At 39.1% G+C, this 24,113-nt stretch overlaps 2 protein-coding genes across 10 annotated transcripts in view; one reads left to right on the top strand and one right to left on the bottom strand.

Annotated features, from left to right (window-relative positions):
- Positions 1-13,457, top strand: part of LOC107217103 (protein pangolin, isoforms A/H/I/S) — a 131,118-nt gene extending 117,661 nt beyond the window's left edge. For 7 of the 9 annotated variants that reach the window (XM_046735407.1, XM_046735399.1, XM_046735391.1 and 4 more), the window contains 5 exons: positions 1,398-1,480; positions 1,598-1,728; positions 2,432-2,597; positions 5,559-5,628; positions 9,404-13,457. In XM_046735407.1, the coding sequence (XP_046591363.1) occupies positions 1,398-1,480; positions 1,598-1,728; positions 2,432-2,597; positions 5,559-5,628; positions 9,404-9,845 (892 nt within the window). In that variant the 3' untranslated portion in view covers positions 9,846-13,457. Of the gene's footprint in view, positions 1-129; positions 1,286-1,397; positions 1,481-1,597; positions 1,729-2,431; positions 2,598-5,558; positions 5,629-9,403 lie in introns of those variants that run through there. The other 2 variants (XM_046735429.1, XM_046735423.1) reach the window with 2 other exon arrangements.
- A 2,286-nt stretch (positions 13,458-15,743) lies between these two features.
- Positions 15,744-21,413, bottom strand: LOC107224574. The gene is made up of 2 exons (XM_015664675.1): positions 21,406-21,413; positions 15,744-21,198 (listed from the first exon to the last, which is right to left on the bottom strand). The coding sequence occupies exons 1-2, from the start codon at positions 21,411-21,413 to the stop codon at positions 15,744-15,746; spliced, it is 5,463 nt and encodes a 1,820-aa protein (XP_015520161.1).
- Between the last annotated feature and the right edge of the window lie 2,700 nt (positions 21,414-24,113).

Genomic DNA, 24,113 nt, shown 5'->3' with positions numbered 1-24,113 from the left:
ACTGTAGCGCCGCCCGCGTCCCGCCAAAAAAAAATGCCATTTTCACCCCCTTGCGCGAATTATACATTGATAGGGTACTATACACCACTACAACAATGTAGTCGTAGGGAAAGAGAGAGAGAGAGAGGGACAGAGAGAGAAAGAGAGAAAGAGAGAGCTCCATGAATTGCAATGACGACCGTGTGCCGTGTGCAACGAGACGACGGTCCTCGTATACAGCAAATAATCAATCGTACGTTCGCGGTCATTGACGAGGCGAAGGGGGGGATGAAGAGGAGGTAGTAGAGAGTTATTACCAGCAGCAATATTGAAAAGGGGGTGATTATTATACACGCTTAAAATATAGTATATGTTACAATAATACCGGGGGTGCTACGTAAATGGATATTTAGGTGTAGTATGATTTCGCATTGCATTGCTGCGATTTTTGACGTCGATCTTGAAACGTGAATATCAACACGCACGAAGAGAGGGAGTAAATAGAAGAAGACCGGAACGTAAAGAAAATGTCTTTAATGGAGTGAGAAATAAATAACGCGTCTTTCAGACACTGGCGTTAATAGACGTTTGAATATACGTATATATTACATACCTGTATAAATGAGAATAAAAAGGAGATACACACATACGTAATTTATAATTTTGCATATGGCGATATGGAGCCCGAATGTTTAGAGCCATTAAATTTAGTGATAAAGAAGGATAGTGGAGCGTATGAGGGGGTCGACGAATCTTCGTTTATTAAAAATAACAATTACAACAGTGTCAAGACGAGGGAGAAAGTCATCGACGAAGAAGTAAGAGCAGCGGCTAAGGAGGAGGAAGTCGAGGAGGCTGAACCCGAGGGTGACGAAGAGCAACTCGACGATGACAATATGAGAATATTTCAAGAGGCGGTAAAGACAGCGAATATCAACTCACCGACTACTGATCATAAAGTGTTGACGGCGCTGTATATGAGCAGTCTAGTTCAAATGTCTAATATGACTTTGCCAAGGAACGTTGCACCTCCAGCTTCCTTTAATACTCAGCCTAATTTTATGCAACTACTGGCTATGGTCGAGGCGAGACATAGAATGTGGCAACACATGAGCTGGAATACAGCCGGGCCTCAGAATTTTATAAGAAATCCATTGTCGATGCCGCAACCGTTCTTCGATAATCCTATACCTAGTATAACGGACCGATTGCATAGCACGCAGAATTCCACAGTCGTATCGTCGTCACAGTCTATGAAAAATGATACTTTGTCGAGCGATACTAACAAACAGAGTTATTTTAAACGGTAAATTTTGGGTGCTTGGATACTGTGTATCGTTCACTGTGCCAAATACTGTGTTCAAGTTGTGTTATGGCACGTCCGTTTTAGTTATTTTCCTTTTCGTTTTTGATTTCAGGTCTACGATAGATCAGAAAAATTCTACGTCGTTAGCAACAGATAACACAAAAAATCAAGACACGGGTCAACAGAATAATCAAGGTGAGATAATCTGCAATCAAATTTCTATGTCACGTCGCGCTTCCATCAATAATGTCTATGTAATCGATTGAATTATTGTCATTAAAAAAATTTCTCTCTGTTTTATCTAACCATCAGATAAAAAGAAACCCCATATAAAAAAACCACTCAACGCGTTCATGCTCTACATGAAGGAGATGAGGGCGAAGGTTGTAGCCGAGTGTACGTTAAAGGAGAGCGCTGCTATTAATCAAATATTGGGAAGACGAGTGAGTAATGATTAACAATGATGGTTTTTTTTTGGTAGATAAATCGGTCAACCGAATCCACGTCAGAGATTTGAGGTAACAGTAAAGACCGCTTCAATACTCAGATCTATCAGTTTATTCCTCAGACCTCACGATGTGCGTTCGTATACCACGAGACAGTCGATTGGAACTGAGAGTCGAGATTTTGTTTCACCGTACCAGAGATAGTTTTTATTTTTTCGCCAACGCCTAAATATTCCCAGCAAAAATAATTGGACGTCGATCGCAAAATCTCGATACGACAAACCATATGAATAACAGTAACATAGTTGTATACATATACTCCAGGTTTGCATGCCTCTCTCTTTGTCTATCGTAACACTTGATTTTTTTTTTTTCTATTTTTGTATTTTGTACACCCGTACACAATTTGTAAACTATATACTACTAAATACTATTTTCATTCAATCAATAATATACATATAGAGCATTGTAGGTGGGATCTATGGAATGAATATTATGTATCACGTACACGTACGACGGAAAACTTGGGTGGGAGGAAAATATTATTTTGTGTTTTGATGGCGTACGTGAACAGAAAACGGTACTAAAGAGTTTGTGACAAAAAAAAAAAACAAAATAAAATAAAGCAGCAGAAACGAAACATTAGAATAAAAAAAAAAATGGAGTAGAGAAGATAACAAAAAGGGGATATGATACGCAGTGGCACTCGCTAAGTCGGGAGGAGCAGGCGAGGTATTATGAGGCTGCCAGACAGGAGCGCCATCTTCACCAACAGCGCTACCCTGGCTGGAGCGCGAGGGATAACTACGGATATGGAAGCAAGAAGAAGAAGAGGAAGAAAGAGCGCTCCGCAGATCCCACCGGAGGTACCACTTTCCAGTGCTAGAACAGCAGGCCCTATTAATCATTATAATAATTAATACTACCTATTGGTTGATTGATTGAAACGATCAAAGTCTTTGTGCGTTTTTTTGTTTTTTCATTTATTTTAATAATTCTGTATAATTCTCTGAGCAAATTGCTATTTTTGGATTGTCTGTGGGGATTGTGGAATGTGGCAGCAGAAACGGACTTTGCGAATATGCATTATCTGGCCAACTCCCTAAAGCGGTATTCGTCTCAAAGTCTGTACAGGATGTCTGGTAGGTAGGTCTAGTAAAGGGTGTAGCGTCGAATTCACTCCTCATCAAATTAATCACTGTTGTTTCCTTTTTTTTTTTTTCTTCTTATTTCATATTTTGTTTTTCTTATATTTCATTACCTTACCGGCTACGCCGTTGGTCGAATATGTTTTCTGTGGATTTAAACACCGGTACGAATTGTAAATTTACATCATACCTGTAACACATGGTGTAATTACGCATCACATGTTACACAGTGTGGAGTATTCTAGTTCTGCATTTTTTTTGTCTCTCAATGAATGTGTACCTATTTGTTAAATTATTCTTGTTTCATTTCTATCTGTTTTTATCCGCTTCAATGGTAATAATTATAATATCTTTTCTCACAATCTACTTTGCACCTCTGATCTGTCCTTGTTACTTTTCAGAGGTATCTTCATCGTCGTTGAATTTCCTTGATCAATATTATCGGAAAGAGTTTTACTCTCTAAATTTTTCCTCGACATAATAATGGAATATCCACAGTTAACGTTGTTTGCAACAAAATGACCCGTGTAACGTTAGTAATGAAATTTGTTGATAAGTTATGAATTCATTTGAACCACTTCGAAACCCCTATCAGACACCCTGTAATTATAGGTACCGATCGGATGATAAACTAAAGCGGTGCAACCGAGGGGGGCAACTAGGCTGTTCTTCTAGCACTTTAAACGGAAAGTAGGGACCCCAATGTTACTGAAATATTGAATATAGATGATTCTGTCCTACATGATCTCTAACTTGAGTAAATTGCAACAGCAACAATATACAGGGTGGCGGCAGTAGCATAGATATTTCCTTGATGACATTACCTACATAATTGTTTAGACACGGTTCTTGTACAATATTACAAAAGTGTTTGGTTCTCTCTCGGTAGTGGCACGCGCTAGGGCGAGAGGAACAGGCCAAGTATTATGAGTTGGCACGACGGGAGAGACAGTTGCACATGCAGCTTTACCCTGACTGGTCTTCCCGCGCAAATACCAACCGAACTAAGAAGAGGAAGCGCAAACAAGACACAAACAGTGATCCTGGAGGTACCCACATGCCTCACTCCACACATTCTTACAATCCCCCCATTATTACATATATTATTACATACTATATGATTATTATTATTATGATTATTATTATTATGATTATTATTAAAATTATTATTATTATTATTACTATCATACTACATTATGTTGCATGTTTCCCCCATTTCGGGGTTTTGGGACAATATCATATATTACATAATGTATACGTATGTATGTGTATACGTATATCAACAAATACATATGCACACATTTATGTATATATATGTGTAAATTTATATACACAAAATATTTTTATATAATGTATAAATTCATGGATATATATTTATACATGGATATATATATACATGTTGATTACGTATACAACTTTGGGGACGCTGGCCATCTTGCATTTTTACAGGGACCTTATACTCCGCAATCAGACAATCCTAAATGTTTAATTTTTCTCACAAGTCATTTTTCTCCTGTTCAATTTCAATTATACATTTTTTTTCCTTTGATCGTTTCAATGTTGCCTGATCCTTAATTTTTTGTTATTATTTCTAATTACATATCCAAGTACCTGAAATCCATTTTAATTCGTTTTAAACGCCTACAAGCTTAAGTATCTATATATATATATATATAAATATAAATACATACATATATATATTTATATATTTATTCAGTTTAATGCCTAAAGCTTGTGACGCACTTGCCGAAAAAGAAAATGTAGTTATCTTGTCTTTTTATGCTCTTAAAAGTGTTGCATGACATACTTATCATATATTATTATCGCTTGCTTAGGAATTCTTTTAACGTACCTGATCGTAGAGCTTGCAACATAATAATTTCATTGCAACATATCAATTTATGTTGCCGAGTACGAGTTGCCTAAATTTCAAGTACTGCATTTCATTTATTTTCAAATTTCTTACCATTCTATCACTGGGACAATAATTCCAGGTAGCTTTAAAATTTGCCAATTACTCTTTATCCCAAGCAAAGTATAATAACATTTTAACAAAATCAGTTGTCCTTAAATTTTTCCACTAAGTGATACCAATGTATCTTATAGAATTGAATGCATTCCATATTATCAATACGTAGAAGATGTACTTGATTCATGAAAGATTTAAATAACAAAGCACCCATGACCAAGATGTAATTAGAAATAGTCAAACTCTTGGATGGATATACACAATGTACACAGGTTTTTTTTTTTCTCTACTGAAGTATCGTACGTGCTATAAGATTTCATCACAATTTCGTTCTATTTTGGAGAGCCAACGTTACAATACCAATAAAACATGTGTTTAGCATCTCATCGAGGGATTTCCCCTGACGTTCTTTTGCTTAAGAAATGAATTCTATCCGCGTGATGATCTTTTGTCTTGCGGTAGTTAATTGCATTTTCTATTTTTGCATTTTTAGCAATCGGTAGTTTGTCTATCCAAGACTAATGTGCATAAAAATTCTTCAGAGCTTTTTCCGTCTATTTTCGTTTGTATCGATCAGGCCACAATATCACTGCAAAAGTTTCTAATTATATATATTTTTTTTCCTTGATAACAAACTTAGTGAATATGCCTGTTGTTTAATTTTTATAATTTCTAGACCTTGTGCTAAAATCTCATTTATCAATCCTCAGGTAATAACATGAAGAAATGTCGTGCCAGGTACGGACTAGACCAACAAAGTCAATGGTGTAAACCTTGCAGGTACGTCTTTCGTACTATTACTTTATTATATTTAGTCATACTACTAATATAGGTGCGTGGTGTTTATGGTTTCTAAAGCTAAAGATGATGGCGATGATGATGAATCTTCACTGAATTTCAGCCTTGACTACACTCGTTAGTTGATTCATGTGTGTATATATAAATATAATTTAATGGAAAAGGGTAAAGGAGAGCTTTTGGAATGTTGTAACTTGTATAGTTAACATTTGACTTTTTTGGAAAGCTTCTAACTGCGAGCACCTTGAAATTATATCGTTGCACCTACTGTCGATGGTCATTTTAAAATACTTGTATACTACGTAATTCAACACATAGTCTCTGTATAACTGTAAATACTCGATTGTGAAACATCGTATTTATTTAACGAGTCTAACAAAGAAACAGGTTTTTATTGTAAGGTGACAATATGATTGCAATATAATTACGTTTGACAGAAATAACATTTTTCCTTGACCCTTTCCATGTTACTATCAAGAAAACCGTACAATCTATAGCCTTTGCATTTCGTATACTCTATACTTATACGAATAATTTTAATAATTACGAACAAAAAAGAAGTGGCAATGAAAAGATTGTCAGAAAATGTGTCTTCCAACGTACGAATGCATTTTTTTATCCAGTAATGGACTATTTATGATATAGTACCTATGCTGCTTGTAAATAACTCTTCTAGAATCCACACAGTAGTATTGCGATCATACCACCTGTCTAGCTCCACTAACTTCTGTACTATAGAATATCCCAACAAATGCCCCTAACTCCTACGACTGGGTTTGTGAATGTCATGTGTACCTCATTAAAGGGGCGAAATCAATCCCATTATTGCATTTATGATGACAACGAATCTTTTCCAAACACAACAATATTGTGATAATTTATGTGATACTTGATTAACACAATCTGCACGTAGTTTTATAATTTTTCAACATCCTTTGAACTAGCGAACATCTGAAATTAGTTATTTTTTTTGTTTTCATTTAACTTGATAAACGTCCCCCCTTGTATACGCTGTACGTGAAGTGAGAAAAATTTTGACGCATCATTACTGTAGAAATAAACAGTTTATGCAATGAATTTCAATGTACTTGTAAAATTGAGATGTTTCAGCCTGAACTTCTCCAAAATTTTATCGTTTTTGATTGTACATGAACGATGAATTAGCCCCAATTGAACAAAATCATACAAAATTCCTTTCTGGTCAGTAGATTATTATAAGGTATGAGAGACGTTGTTAGATATCGAGAAGTGGTACTTTTACGATACGTCAACATTGTATGCTGATTACACTATGAGTTTTGACTTTGAAAGAAGGCGAAAGGAACGTTTGTAAATTGATACTTGGGAGACATATTTTCTGATTAGTGAAATAATTTACCTGTGTTCGTTGATAGACTGTTTGAAAAGAGCAAAAATTAAAACAAAAATGTGACTCAGTGTATCCGACGAACATTTGGATAAATTTAGTAATTGTGTATGCGTGATGAAAATGGTATGAAGTTTAACACGTGGGATTAAGATGTTGAACGAGCGCCCCTTTAATGGCTGGTGGTTGGTTTTGGCAGCCCAGTGGAGCATGGAGCAGGGATGGGCATCCACGCGAGCATAATACATCATGGTGTGGGAAGTAGCGCAGGGGCCGGGGTCGGGGCTGGAGGCGGCGGTGGTACAGTCGGGGTATCTTCCGCCCCCTCAAACACTAATACCGCCTCCAATGCCTCCTCGCCTCAGCAGGAACCCACTTATGTTAATCTCTAGTCAAGCCTATCGCCTCCCTTCTACTGCAACACTTCTTCTTAAACAGTGGTCAGTCCCGACTTAAACCTATGGGCTAACTAGCACTTACTTTGTTCATCAGCTTTCAAACTTGCCTTCATTCACACTAAATTCAAATTCAGCTTTCTCTCCCGGCGTACGACATGCAAAATTAGAGTCACCCGTGACTATGAAATTTGCTAATGTTTGCAGTTGGGATTTAGTAATTTCATTACTACATCAATCTTAAGCATTGAATAGAGTATCAAGTCTTCATAGTTATTTCAGTCGTAATGTCGTCGGTTGAAGATTTGAAAAAATTCAAGGATAATTAATATCAATTTGTCTCGATTTGGAGTTTATGATGATAAACTGAAGAAAGTGAAGAAAAGATGTCTGAAAGGCAGAGCTGATAACATAGTGAGCGGCAGAGTACAGTCCTAATGCTCGCATTGTTTCTCATTGTTGTGGCTCTTTACAGCTTATTATTGTTATTATTTTGTCCTTCTTTCGTTACACATTATTCGATGTCACCCTTAGCATGGCTATAATCTGTATAATATATTATAACAGTTTCGGTTCAAGTCGTTGATATAGATTTATAATTCTAATTTAGCATGGCAATTCATATATAATTACAAATGTTGTGTTGTATACATATGTGTATTTAGTCTCTAATAATATATTTTTTTTTCCTTTACTTAATTTTCTTAATTTTAATATAGCGTGCGTATTGTTTTGAATATTCATGCAATAATTACAGTCACGTGGAACTTGTGTGCCATACTATCCATATGCCTAGGTAATACTCAGTTTTTCACGTTCAATGTGTGTGTAACAACTATTATATGTATTCTACGATATTTCAACTATATAATCGTTTTTCAATAATAATAACTAATAAATTTAGCTAAGAGGTAAATAATGAGAGCCAATGGCAGAGCGGTAAATGTCTCGACTGGAGTGCTGAAATACCGGCAGGTTCGATTCCTGCTTTCACTTAATATGCCTTGAAAATTTGCAGTAGTATTTCTTTTATTTCAGTTCTTATTGTTAAGTATGCATGGCAAAGATAAGAAACCGCTATAGTAAGTCTATTGTCTTCATGTCATTAATCCTTCTTTCGAATCTTTTGATTCCCCTTATTGAGAAGAGAAAAGTTTATTGCACAGATTGAATTTTTAAGAACAAATCAGTCCTATTTACAAATCATAGCCACTTGGGTTTTTGATCTATTACAAAAACTTATCCTCTCCCACAATCGTCACATCTCCCATTTTTTAAGCTGACAAATAGATCTCACTTTGACGGTAGTTTATTGCTTTGCTATGCAAAATATTTACCCAAATAATCCAATTCATTGATATACGCCAATCCTGTAATAATTTTTTCAACAAAACTTGTAGGCTGCAATAAATGGACAGAGGATAAAATAAAACAATGACAATCAAAGTTTCAGAATGCTCAGTTTGCCAATTGGCACTTCATGAAATATCAGTCACATACCTTACAGCAAAATTATCTTAGATACACGACCAAACTTATTGCAGGCTGATTCGTTCCTTCGATTAATTTTTTCTTTAATGTGTATTTTATACGTTATGCTTGTTCGATTTTTAACTTTTGAGCATGACATTTTCTGCGACGTGTGTTCAATTACATACAAAGCTTGTATTACAAATTTAAGAGGAAAGCAACATATATATGTATGTATGTGTGTATATACAAAAATATTATACGTGCATAACAATTGGATACGAAGGGAACTGAAACTTTTCTATATCCTTTTGTTAGCAGAGAGCATCTTATACATATATAGTATCTTGTAATGTCAAATTTCACATGTAATACCAGTTTTTATAACAACGACGAGTGAGCATGATGTTTTATTTTAGTTATGTAATATGAATATTCATATATTTCAAACTTACGTATACAATATTAGTTGTTAACTGGAAAAAATCAACTATTCGATGAGTAACCAGTCCCTCATTCATTCCAGACGTAAGAAGAAATGTATCAGGTATATGGGGGAGGGAGGAGATGGCGATGGCGACGGTGACGGAGATGGGGACGGAGATGACGATCATTCGGAGGATAACCTGGGCAGCGTAGGGGAAGCGGGCACTCCTGAAGAAGATGAGTCGCTGAGCAGTCCCGGAGGACTTTCGGCTCTTTCTAGTCTGGCCAGCCCGTCGCTGGTATTGCCTTCGCCTTCGAGCTTAGCCAGCCCGTGTCCGTGTCCCTTAACGCCTCCGGTGCCTCCTCCGCCTCTGCCTCAGATTCAAGCTCAGCCAGCGCCTCCTCATCGGAACCCGGTTGGCACCAATCCCCATGACATCAACAATCCGCTCAGTGTGAACCAACTGACAGGACAGTGTATAAAAAGTGATGTGGGACCTGCCCCCTCGGGCCCATCTAATCCTGCTATCAGTGTCACGTAGCCCTGGGCAGCCCCAAGTGACAAAACTATAATATTCGGTGTCATCGGGGTTCAACTACGTTTAAGTTCAGAAAGGCTGGATAATCGTAACGTTTGAAACTAGCTTGTTTTTTTCCTTAAAACACTTACGATTTCTTTGCTTTCCGCGTTTACCTTCTTGCTTTTGCTAATGGTCAAAGAGATGGATTGGAAAAGCATGAATAAGTCGAAAAAATGAAGTCATTTGACGAACCAGTTTAAAAATAATGCATTGAAAATATTCTTTTCACTCGGGCGGCGCAATAATGTGTTGATTTTGCAAAAATTCAATTTACAAGGAAGAGAGGAGGTGGTGTTAACATTTACGCCGCCGCTTGGCCAGTATACCGTATACTGGCTAAGCTATAGTCAAATAAATATAAACGTCGGTTATTTGAATATACATTAAAATCACTGGCAGTCTAAAAATTAAATTGAACTTCTGGTATGCTAGAAATGAAAAAGTACTAATCGATCCAGTCCGTTTTTCCTTTCAGCCTCTGAATTAGAAAATTTCACTTCTTGTTTGTTGCAAAATTTCGTCTGTAAAATATTTCGTTTCTACTCAGCTCTGACTTCACTTTTACCCAATATTTTTGAACATTTCAAAGTAAATGAATAGTAAGTTGGAAAAAAACATGATGACGAATAATTATTTGGAAATATGTGTCCAATATAGTTTTGAAACACTTATAATTATCCAGCCTTTTGCAAATATCCACTTGTAAAGACAGTGTCTAAACAACCAAACACACACATATGAACAATGTAATGATGAAAATGATGCAGAAATACTCAGGACCAAGTGTCTGGCTGTAGTTAATCGCTCGATATTCAACTGCATTGATGATGAAAGACTTGAAGTGTAGTGTGAAGTGCGTATACTGCAGCTCGTAGTCCTTGTTACGTTGTGATGCCAATGACTGACATGTCATGTTCCTGTGCCAGGTACTATATTCTATAAATAATTATATCACAAGAGAAAACACATAGATAAAAGAAGAAAATAATTAATTAATTAAGGAAATAGCGTTTATCATTCATTTATTCAACGTCATTGTGTCAAAATATCTATCTTCTGTATGTAATTTGTTATTTTTTTAAAAGTCTATACAATTGATTAATTAGCATAAGATCTCTTTAGTGCGAAGTCGTTAATTTAAGGCTGTTTTTAGAATATCAATCACCCCCTTTCTTACCATCTCCCATCCCCCTTCAACTTGACGATAATAGCTATATAATTGGCAGATGTCTTACCAATGTTGTAAGTATTTTTTTTTTTTTTTTAATTTCTCTCTGTCTCTCTCTCTCTCTCTGGGTTTTGTCAAATTTACCCGTTTTGTTCACCAAATCTATCCGTGGATCTCCGTAGCATAATATTATGGGCCATACTTAGATAAATATTGACAATTTATCTAACCAATCGGTGATTTTTTGTATTAATTCAGAACTTCTTTTCATTCTAATTCTTAACAGAATCATCTGATGATACAGTAATTATTCCGCTTTTTGCTAGCTTTGCGATACAAGGTCTCGGCTATTTTCAAATAATACGAAACTTTCCTAAACGAAAGTTGTGAGATTGTCTTGAATTATCAACAAATGTACCTCTTTCGTTCGTAATGTTTCGTTATTTAAAGATTTCATCTGTATTGAAGATTTGGAAAGTCACTTCTGTAACGTTTCTTTTCTATCTTTTATTTTCTTTAAACTTTTTCTTTCCCTCAAGTGTCACTGACATTGTACAAGGGTAAGAGGGATTTTTTGTTTTTTATCTTCATCCGGCAGAGCAATGAACATTTCTCACATACAGAGGTGTCAGGGAGATATTTTCTTTTTTACCGAAAGATTGGAGATCCAAACATTTCATCTTGGGATTCTCAAGGCCTTTACATTCTTACACGAAAGATAATACAAGAAATATTTTATGATATCAACGATACACTCTACCATATTTTTTTGATTTAATTTCAAACGAGTTCGAAGAGGAAAAAAAAATTTGTTTTCAACAATTATTAACGAAATACATTGTAAGATGATTTTATGTTATGATGTTTAGAATATATTTTAAACGTTCGATTTATTTGGTATAGTACTTTATTTATAGATTGTGTGGAGCTTGAATGAAAGTTATAAAATTATTACATCATTGTTACACGTACAATCATGTAAAAACGTTCAGTTTCAGATTTTCAATAACTTTATACATACGTTAGTAGTTTTTAAATCTTAAAATTTCAGTTCTAGGTCTTATGCAAATTTATATATACAGTTACATTATACATATATCTCTGACACCTTGATCCGCATCGTCCGTGAAATATTATTCTGTTTCGTTCTTCTTGATAGAATTTTAATGACAGTTTGTACATTATAAATGTTAAATTTGAATTCTTTTAAGAGTGCAATAAGTAATTATTATTTACCTATACAGTACTGATAGAGCTCCTACGAATTTCGACCAATGAAAGGGTTGCTCCACCGATCATCTTCCGCCAATCATATGACGCATTCTTATGTTTTTCAATTTTACTCTTCTGAAGTACTAACATCGAGAAAATGTTTTTCTGTTGATTGTATGTCGACTATTTAGACCATTTCCTTCATCTTGTTGATTAATCTTCTCCGTTTTATTCTTCATAACCAAATCATGGCCGTATTTATCATTTGCTGCATTTATATCCCTGGGCCTACATGTGTACTACTGAAGATGAAGTATTGTACTTTTTCATGTTTGTAGCTCAGGGAAAACCTTTCACATTTGTTAATTATTAATAATCTTACAATAAACAGTTTTTTCTTTGTATTTCAAATTTGTGTTACAAAGCAAAAACATGTTCCATACTTCATTTCGCGAGCCTCTACTGTACTGTAGTATATGAAGGAAAAGAAAAGAAAACCCAAGGTTAAATATATTTAAAAAATAATAGCCTCCTTTAATAAAAATTCGTTACGTAATCATTAATCGTTGATTTTTTTTTTTTTTTTTTTTGCACAGTTTTTGGTGCAACTTGAATTTTTTCCCATCACCGCGAACGTGAAAAGAATAAAAGGAGGGAAGCAAAAAGTGAACAGAATGCAATAGAGATTTTACACAATTGTTTGAGTGAATATCTATGTTTATACAAATAGCTGCTTGTGTACATACATACATGATATATATTTTAAGGTGCATTTATTGTCAAGATGGGAAAGTGCAATGGAGGAATTATTAAGTAAAAAAAAGAGGGACGAAAAACTTGTATATCACACTGTACACAATAGAAAACGATTCATAGATGTATCTAAGCTAATGAACGAAACAAAAAAAAAACTCGTGGAAATTCTTGACTGAATCCAATGTTTGTAATAATGATTAACATGTATACGTTGCTGCGAGACCACGTAAACATCGAGAATAATATTCTAAACGTGCCATAAGAACATCATGCCAACATTATATATGAATAATAGATATTTTTACAATAATTATTTTGATCCAATGGCATCATCTGTCGGCCGCTGCCGTATGTATTCTTGAGGTGTGCAATTTTCTGAGCTTTTGTTACAAAAATAAAATAATAATAGCAATAAAAATAAGTAAATCCTAACAATAGATACAAAATGAATGATTTAAAATCTCTTTCAAATACTTTTCCGATGATTTAGTTTTTTTTTTGTTTTTTTCCTTTTTCGGGGTGATAATTATTGCCAATTATTTGTCGAGATAACTTGGAAAGGCAGAAGGAGTGCACACTTCAATATCTCAAACCAGAGGTCATGCTCTAGTGTCGTATATAAGAAATATAAGAATTGCGAGTTGAAATATCGCCGAGACGAAAACCGCATTGTCTAACATAGTGTTGGAGAGGTGTATCTTGTTAATACTGATCCAACACCATCGTGGCTTCAGATTATATAATATTGCGTTTGACAATAGCAGTAAAACCCGCATAGTCGACGAAAGGATTAAATGATAACGTGTCGCGATTGGATAAAGAGATAAAGTAAATAAACGAACAGAAAAAGAAACAATCTAATGGATTGTTCTATACATATTATATAATTAAAATAATAATAACAGACACAACAAGAAAAGACTATAAAATTGTATAATGTATTCTATTGACACCTGCTGTAATATGCTTTGTGGCGCAGGTAGGAGAGCTGGGCCGGATCCCTGTATACTATACCGATATAATATTAAAAAAAAGAAGATGATTATTTGAGATACACGAATACAAATCATACCTACCTGTGCCACAATTTGCAATTTTACACTTTTAAGGAATGAGACAAAACCAGAACGGATTTTCAGCAATGTGCCCATTAAATTAAATGATTCGATCGTAATCATCGTGCAACCTATCGCATTTCGATTAGCGTTATCTAATTAGTTTTTATCGCAGTTTGTAAATTGTGCATAACGTTAGAGGCAGCCAAATACACCGATAGTAAATATAGAAACGGGTTAAATGTTAATGTAAAATTAATTGATAAATGTAGCGTCTTTATCGCTGAAGCAGGGTTCAACATGTGCCAATATTTTCTTTCATTTGGCAATTTATTACTCTGTAAACTGAATTGATGATTTTAAAAACCGATTACGGCAGCTTGATATCGTAATTTGAATTATAAATAACGTTATCCAGCGTTTAGTTATACCGTATTGTTACGGTGAATCTACAACAGTCAATATTGTGACGAAAAGGCTTCCACGATAAATGCAAACGTACTGTACGTATTACTGTTGTAGAACCAACAGAGCAAAAAGAGTCGAAGCGAAGAAAAAGTCTTGATAATCATATTCTTAGTTTACTTTAGCATTGTGTGTACTTATATTCATGATTTTAACTTTCTTTATTAGTCTTCCACTTTTATATACGTGTACAGACACGAATGTTCGACGGTAAATAAAGACATATATTTATTTGCCTCGAACGACGTGCAATGTTTACAATCGTACTATTAATTTTTTTCGTTTTCTTTTCATTTCGATACTCGGGCATCCAGCCTCGAGGATAGTGTAGTGCGTCTGCCCATTAACGGGAAAAACTCCGGATTTAGTAGTACCAGAGGTATGACTAAATAATAAAAATTCAAACGATTTGTTCGTCGCTTGGCTATGTCTCATTCCCAAGAGTGCTTGTATTATATGTAAAGTATCTGACAGTTCAGCTGCATTGTACAGTGTTTTCTAAGTATCTAGTTTATAGCGTGTAACTGAAATATTGTATTTACACTAATAAGTGATCTGTATCAAACAAATTCATTCTCGTATAGCATGTACTCCTACTCATATAGATGCTAAAAGTGATTTGTGTCATAAAACTATAAATAAAAATTAGCAATTTGAGAATGTAGTTTAACAGTCCGTTATGTAATATAATTCACTTCAAACCATTCCAGCATCATTAATATTTCAGCTAAAAATTTTAACACTACGAATTATTTTCGGTCAATAAATTTTAAATCAGACTCTGAACTGTACGCGATACGCGTGAACACTTACGTGTGAATTTTTCTCGATAAATTGACGATTTTCAGCCTTTGCTCGATGGTGAAATCATAGCTAAAGTATTTTTGACTTTATTTTCCGTCATGACGGATAGCGCTCGTTAACGGAGGAGTGATAATCATGATCTAAAAACTAAATCAAAATTTTAAGCATGTCAACGTCTCAGTTTTGTGCCATCGTTTAACTTGTTAAATATATTAAAAAAAAATTTTCTCGGGTCTGAAACATTTGTTCAAAAATTCACCATGGATTAATTCGCATGTGTGCACTAATAGAGTTTGTGCGGGGATAAAATGAGAGTGAACACACGGTAAGGCTCCGATAACACACTGCAGAATTTATTAGTATTGACAAAATGGACGAAGAATATTTCACGCTTGAAGTTTATTTAACACATGGTGGCGGACATTCGTTTTTGGCGTCTGAGAAAAAGTGCAGGCTGAGTACATTAACAGCATTGATAGTGTAAACAGTGGGTTTTTTGTAGTTGCAATTGGATACAAATATTCTAGCCATCCTCGATATTGTTTCGCACTTAATAACACACGATTGCCCATCCGGGGTTGCTCTGCCGGCTTCGTCCCTGGAGAACGGCTCGACGAGGTAGAACTTTCCATAGTGTTGCATCACGGCGACAGCCACATTCGGGAGATGCAGTATGCCGGAACAATTGTTCCTAAAAAATAGGGTCAGTCCCTCGATAAGGTCGTAGACATGGAGCAGGCCGGCCACTGTGTGATGGTGGATGTTTATGTTGGCTCGAAAATCACCGACGATGAACACAGTGAGCAGTTCACTCGGCGAGAGTACGCGAGCGCCGGGTCTGAAGACGCGGACACTGTCGGCGTGAAGCTGGTCCCCGTACACCATTATTGCGGCGAGCAAATCCGGTGTCCAAGTCGAGGGTACGTGAAGCAATCCGACGACAATCGCGACCGCGGCGACCGCGGTGCTCTGAAGTCCTCGAGTCGTCACTGCGAAGCTACGGTCGTTGAGATGACCAATCCCCCTGAGAACACTCAGTTCCTCGTCGATGTAAAGGTATTCCGAAAGAGTCTCCACGTCCAGGGTCGTCAGCTTCTTTAATGGGGAAACGGGGATCGGCGGAGCGGTGCAATCTTGAACTGGACGGAAACCAGCCGGGCACGGCAACGGCTTGATTAGGGTGGTCTTGATGATCACCCTGGCGATCGAATACTCCCCGTACTTCTCCTTCTCGTCAAGATTTGCGATTATAACGTCGTAGAGGGGCTCGATGCAGGCGAACCACATTACGCAGGCAGTTCCGGGATCTGCCTGCAGTCCATGCTCGTCTCTCGATCTCGGATCATAGATGAAGTACACCCCCAGATCTATCCAGATCGCGACCATGTATCTTCCGGCCATCAGCACACCGGCACGATTCTTTTCGAAGAACTTCGGTAGCCCTTCTTCGAGCATTACTGTCGGTGGTGGAGGCGGTGGTTCCCGTTTCGTAACTCCTTTCTTGCCTTGCTTTCCGCCCTTGTCTTTCTTCGGTTTTGCTGTCTTCTTGCCCTTGCCCTTACCCTTCTCCTCGGGCTTTGGCGGCTCTGGTGCAACCTGCCCGGTCAGCGTACCGCCCTCTACGTCAGCCGTGAGGATGTTCACACCGACGTAAAAGACCCTGATCACATCTTCCGGCTTGATCTTCGTCCGCGTTGGTCTAGCCTTCGTAGTTTCCTTGTGCACGTTGCTGCCCACCACCAGAATTTCGTCGAGTGACTTCTTCGTCCACGTTATCGGGCTCTTTATCACCGATAGGCCCAGGGCCACGACGCAGTTCGCGGCGGTCTGTCTGTTCCGTATGGCGACTGGGAATATTTCGGAACCCTGGTGCGTCGTACCGCGTAATATGGCACGTGCGCCGGTCATCCGTTGGTAGGCATTCAACGGTGGTAAATTCGCGGGGCGAACGCCGAGACTGGGGTCAAATTTCCAGGGTGGAAGTCTGTTCCAGTCGACGATATCGACCCCGCTTATTTCGTAGTCTCCCTCGCTGCCCAGGCTTGATAGCAAGTTCTCCACCAGCAGTCGGGTGTTTGAAAATCGGAGGACTCGCGGCACACCGGAAATATCTCCGCCATCTGAAGAATTCGGAATTACAGAGTAGTAAAAGTCCTTGAACTTCCATACCGCTATATTGGTCCCACGGGATGAAATCACCCCGGAATCATTTCCGTCGAAGAATTTGTCGATTCCAGCCTGGAGGTTTTGCATTTTTGGTGGTTTCCCGGCAAGATCGCCGGCCTGAACGCAGTCCTTGACAGTGATGTCAATCCGTCGATTCGATAGGAAGAATTCTGTGATTACTTCGTTCACCTTCTGACTTCCGTCCCGGCCCAGCCTCTCCGTGCACTTTGAATGCAGCTTATCCCCGGTGATAATCACCTCGTCGAGAACCTGGGGCTTCCAAAATCGGGGTTGATAGACCTTAGAGAATACCACGGCCATCACGGCGACAGCAGCTGACTGATTGTCCCGATTTTCTTCTTTGAATTTCTCATCGCTCATCGTCACCGTACCCGAGAAGCCCCAAACACCTTCCGACAACTTCGGAAAGTTGTGCCATAGTTCTTCGGTCGAAGTTGTCCTCTGCAGACGGTCTCCCTCCGCCACTCGAGTCTCGTACTCGTTATCGACGGTGACGCTGTCAATCGTGAAGTCTTCGTCGGATTTTTCTATCGACGATTGTATGCTACTGGCCAGGGCTGCGATGTTCATGAACCACATTACAGCGGCCGTACCATCCTTCTCCTTAGGCTCGCCGCGATTGTCCCTCCCCTTTGGATCCATCGTGAAGAAGACATTCCCCTCCTTCCAAACGGGCATTATCACCGTACCGCAATTAAAAACACCGTGCGTCTGTTCCTCGAAAAATTCCTCCAAGGACTTGGCTAATTCAGACGGTTTCCCCGTCACAGTTTCCTCGTCCAAGCCTATGCTTATGTGATTAACACCAATGTAGAACTCGTCGTTCACCTCGTTCGTGTGGAGGTAGTCTCGAGGCGTTTCCTCCTCCTCTTCGGGCTCTGGAAGGTTCTCCAGACTTTCGAAGGTCAACTTGTTACCAATCTTGAGTACCTCGTCCACTACTTCTCTGTACCACAGATGCGGGTTGTACAATTTTGTCATCGCCAGCGTGACCAGAGCCGTTCCTGCTTGTTGTTTGTTACGCGTCTGGTGCTTAAACATTACCTCGTTACCCTGGTTAATGCTTCCGTTCAGACAAGCACCCGTGTCACCCACAGCCGTGTACTGATTTAGATCCGGCTTCATTGGAGTTTGCTTATCCTTCTCCATCTCGTCTTCGGTCATAGGTTGCCCTATCGAAACAACTTTTATGCCGTGTATCATGAACTCGTCGGTGACTCCTTCAGCGTCTGGGTTAATATTTTCCTCGACATACTTGGCCAGCAGAGGTAATTCTAGGGTGCGTATCACGCAAGATGCAGGCTCACTTTCTTCACCCTCGAAATTTCGCTGGCCCATCTTACCCCTAGCGTTCGAATCAAAGTAGTAGTACGAAGTTTCCTTGGATTTATCTTTCAGCTCTTCTTCGTACTTCCATACAGCGACATTCAGGTCCTTCACCTGAACTACGCCGTATTGTTGGGTATTGAAGAATTGCGTTATTCCTCGCATGAGATTCAGCTGGTCGCCATTCTCTGGAGCCTTTAGATTGCCAACGATTGTACAGTCCTCGTACTCCACCTTGATCTTCCTGTTTTTCATGTAAAAATCCTTCCGGAGATCGGTGACGAGGAACTTCCTCTCCTCGTCGTCGGACTGTATGAGCTCCTGGCACCAGTTATAGTAGGCATCGCCATCGCGTATCGCTTCGTCAACCGTGTCCATTGTCCACTTTGCAGGCGGCGTTTCCTTAGCGTTGACTAACGCGACAACTGGGATCGCCAGGCCTTGTCGACCAGCGCTCTCCTCCTCCAGGGACTCGTCTTCGTTGGTAATTGATCCTTGCAGCACCCACTTTCCGAGTCCCCCAGGTGCAAAGTCGTTCCACGCACGCAGACCGGGCAGATCCTCAACCACGATTACGTGCCGCAACGTAAACCGATCGTTCTTTTTAGCTGGGTCAATGTTCTTTAGAAACAGACCGACCAGGGAGTCAAGATTCGGAAATCGTATCACACAGCACTTTCCGATTATCTTTTTTTCGCTCGAACCTACCGCAGCCTTACCCTTACCTCCCTTTCCGCCCTTTCCCTTCTCCTCCGCGATGCGTACCCCTAGTGGCCCGCATTGTCGAGGGTCAAATGTGTAGTAGTAATCCTCCTGAGTCCACACTGCGACAGCCATTGACGTGCACTCCAACACGCCTTCTGTATTTACGAGGAAAAATTCTTCCAAGGCCTGTCTGAGGTTCAAAACTGAGGGAATCTTCGAGCTGATCGTTCCGATCACGGTCACAAGGTCCACATCAACGATCAGCCTCTTGTTCTCGATCTTGAACTTCGTATCGTTCATGTCACTCGCAGTCATTGACTTTATGCTCGGTTTCTCCACCTTTACTTCAGCGTAAACACTGTCGCCCAGGGCAAGAATCTCATCCAGTCTTGGCCTCAGCCACGACCTGACCGCATGTACCTTCTTCATTCCGATCGCCATGACGCAATTCGTGACGTTCTGGGCCCCCTTGCCTTTGTAGATGTCGAACCCTTCATGTGTCCAGCCGTGCAGTATGGCCATATCCCCTGGCAGCTCCTTAAACGTTGACGGCACGTTGACGTGCATATCGTAGTACCCGTAACCGGTGTCGAAGTTATTACGGTCAAAGAGAGGCTCGGCTGCGAATTTCTCTCCTATGCTGTAGTTTGATATCGTAATCGAGAGCGGCTCCTTTTGCACTTTCATATCTGCAGATACCGCTGGCTTAGAGTCCTGAGGACCGGTCGTCGCACAGCCTGGTTTCCCGTCTTCTACCTCGAGGGGGTTGATCGCTTTCAGGACTTTTTTGTTGGGTACCATACCCGAGATCTGTGCGACGCATTCACCGCTACCCAACGAATCGAAGCCACATCTTTGGATGGGCGTAACTCGAAGGATTGTTATCTTGGCGATGCAGTAACGGGAGTCAAACTTCTTCTCCGTGTTGCTCAGGAAAAGTTCACGCATGTCGTTCATACACTTGAAGTACATCAGGCATGCGGTACCCGATCTAAGCTTCCTCCCGTCTTCTCCTCGCTCTGAAGGATCAAACTGGAGAAACCCGGAGCCTCGATTACGCCACATTGCCACCGAAATACCTTGCGTCGTTACCACGCCGGCGTCGTTAGTCTTGAAGAATCGCTGCAGGCCGTCGGTGAAGTCCGGGCAGCCCACGCTTTCGCTGAAGAGGTTACCGTATACGCTGCTGCCCTCCGTACAAATTGTACACTTGTAATCGCCGACGAAAAACTCCGGATATACAAGATTCACGGTCATGTACACTCCCGGGAGAACACGGTTCCTGGTTGCGCTCATCAGGAACAATTTGTCACCAAACTCAAGGACGCTGTCGACCATGTATTTCGTCCAGTCCTTCGGCTCGAACAATTGTCCAAACACAATGGCCACCACAGAACACGGAGCTCCTTGATTTCCACGACTCCTTGGCTTGAACCGTGGATGAGTCATCGCCCACGATCCTCGAAGAATAGCAGAAGATGGATCTAACATTCGGAAGTTATGCCAACGTTTGCCAAAGTCATGATGAACTGTTGCCTTTTCTTCTTGATCTTTTGATTCTGCAGCATCTTCGAGGTGATTAGTTTTATCATCATTTTCTTTTTCTTCCGTGTTTGCCTTGACTTTTCCTTTATTGCTACGGATTATGAAAATCCCTGGTCAATTACACAGAAATATTCTGTCTTTGACAACGGATTGATTCCTTATTCGCTCGACTAAGCAAAATTAGTAATTTTATTTGATTATTACGGAATGGATTCCATTGAGAATGTATGGTGCAATACGTACTCTTGTGAATTCTAATAAAGAGATTATGGGAAAAAATTTATACAAAACGACTTACCCTGCCATTTTCATTTATTTTTCTCAAAACACCATACAGTACATAATATGGTTAACTAAAGCGTAGATAACCTCCAACCATGTGTGAAATTCTTATGAATATGCAAATTTTGCAGAAAATTGTTTCGCTACAGATAACTTGAATGGAATAGCATGTTACTGTAGAGATAATGTATCAGTATACTTATAAATTTGCATTAAGACCAAAATAAATCAGACAGAACGATAGCGTCCACTGCTTGAGGGATTGACGTGTAAAAATTGGGTTGAAACAAGTGATCAATTACAAAGAATGCGGAATTAACGATGACAAGTTGCAAAGCGACTGTGAGTCGTTGTGTGTTTCGATGCGTTTCAGTTGAATTTCTTACAAAGAAGAAGTCTTATTTTTACACTTTTTGGATCTTCTGGAATCCGAAAAAAATACCTGGTAATCAGAAAACCAACGTCTGAGAAAATACAAAGAGAATATGAAGAACTTTTCGGTTTTTCGGCTGTATCTTTTGATCTATTATCCACATCAACTTTGAAGTTCGCGCAATCGATTTGTGTGACTAGTGCGTCGGCAATGAAGAACTACTACATGTGGTGTAAAAATCGTTGAGATAGCGACAATCCTATAAATATATTCGAGAATGAGTATGACAATGTAGTACTGATAATACAATTTTCAGGGTTGAAAATGGAACCGAATGCTCAGAAAAGCTGTAAGGAGTTGAGACGAGCACCGTATTTCTGTCGGATATTGTGGAGCAAATCAAGCAGCCTATGGGGCAAGGAAATTCAGAAGAACAGTTCAAGACGATAAAAGGTATAATTGTATGTTCTCTTTTTATCAGATATAAAACTCGTATTGGATTTTCTTTTACGCCGTTCTCGAAAATATATTTTTCACGGTGACTGTCAAATATTCTCATACACTACCTGTCCGAATTGCGTGAATTTCGGTACACGGATTATTTGTAAGATTATCTGCAGTATTGCGTAAAGTTCTTGCGATACGCTTCAACATTTTCATTTGGATTGAAGTTGTTCGGATGACCTGTAGGTCCAAACTCGAAGGGGGGTATATTAAGCGCAATTCTTTTTCTACTTCTATGCTATACCATGGCCACGTCATCACTAAATAATAAGTAGATGTTTCATTTTATTGTTTCAGATGTAGCTGAACCTCGGAGAAACGAAAGCCATCACCGCGCGGGACGGCAAAAGAGCTTGAAGAATTAACGAACAACTCCTACATTTTTAAATGCATGAGAATTAAATATATGCTGTACACATAAATCATGACTGAAAATATATGATACATTGACATTCAAACGCTGTGCATTAGTAACTTCCTTATTTTCATGCGATATTGGAGTGTATTTTTGGTCTCGGATTCGATTAACAGGACGCTTTCCCGACCAATTGGACCCCAAGGAACTCAGAAAACGCAGCAAAAGGAGCGGGGGATCAACGGGAGAGAAGATACGAGGAGAAAAGCACCTGCTGAAAAATGTCGAAAATTCAGGTTTTCGTTTTTTGGCTGTAACTTTCGATGCGTTGATCGCAGCGTATTGGGACTGCGCCCAATCGATTTCTCTCGCAAAATTACGTCGGAATAGTGTACGAAAGAATTGATTCCAGCACTTTTCAAAATCGCGAAAATTTTCGCCAAAAATACAAAGGGGTTAACCTTCCTTTTTTTTTGACCAAAAAATTTTTCGTCTCAGAATTGATTTGTATGACTCTTTCCCGACCAATTGTACCCCAAGGAACTCAGAAAACGCAGCAAAAGGAGCGGGGGATCAACGGGAGAGAAGATACGAGGAGAAAAGCACCTGCTGAAAAATGGCGAAAATTCAGGTTTTCGTTTTTTGGCTGTAACTTTCGATGCGTTGATCGCAGCGTATTGGGACTGCGCCCAATCGATTTCCCTCGCAAAATTACGTCGAAATAGTGCCTGAAAGAATTGATTCCAGCACTTTTGAAAATCGCGAAAATTTTCGCCAAAAATACAAAGGGGTTAACCTTCCTTTTTTTTTGACCAAAAAATTTTTCGTCTCAGAATTGATTCTTATGACTCTTTCCCGACCAATTGGACCCCAAGAAACTCAGAAAACGCAGCAAAAGGAGCGCGGGATCAACGGGAGAGAAGATACGAGGAAAAAAGCACCTGCTGAAAAATGTCGAAAATTCAGGTTTTCGTTTTTTGGCTGTAACTTTCGATGCGTTGATCGCAGCGTATTGGGACTGCGCCCAATCGATTTCTCTCGCAAAATTACGTCGGAATAGTGCCTGAAAGAATTGATTCCAGCACTTTTGAAAATCGCGAAGATTTTCGCCAAAAATACAAAGGGGTTAACCTTCCTTTTTTTTTGACCAAAAAATTTTTCGTCTCAGAATTGATTTGTATGACTCTTGCCCGACCAATTGTACCCCAAGGAACTCAGAAAACGCAGCAAAAGGAGCGGGGGATCAACGGGAGAGAAGATACGAGGAGAAAAGCACCTGCTGAAAAATGGCGAAAATTCAGGTTTTCGTTTTTTGGCTGTAACTTTCGATGCGTTGATCGCAGCGTATTGGGACTGCGCCCAATCGATTTCCCTCGCAAAATTACGTCGGAATAGTGCCTGAAAGAATTGATTCCAGCACTTTTGAAAATCGCGAAAATTTTCGCCAAAAATACAAAGGGGTTAACCTTCCTTTTTTTTTGACCAAAAAATT

This window comes from Neodiprion lecontei, chromosome 1, assembly GCF_021901455.1.
Source record: "Neodiprion lecontei isolate iyNeoLeco1 chromosome 1, iyNeoLeco1.1, whole genome shotgun sequence".
Lineage (NCBI taxonomy): Eukaryota > Metazoa > Arthropoda > Insecta > Hymenoptera > Diprionidae > Neodiprion > Neodiprion lecontei.
Note: the sequence above shows the minus strand (reverse complement) of the source record. Positions and strands in the feature narration are given on the sequence as shown.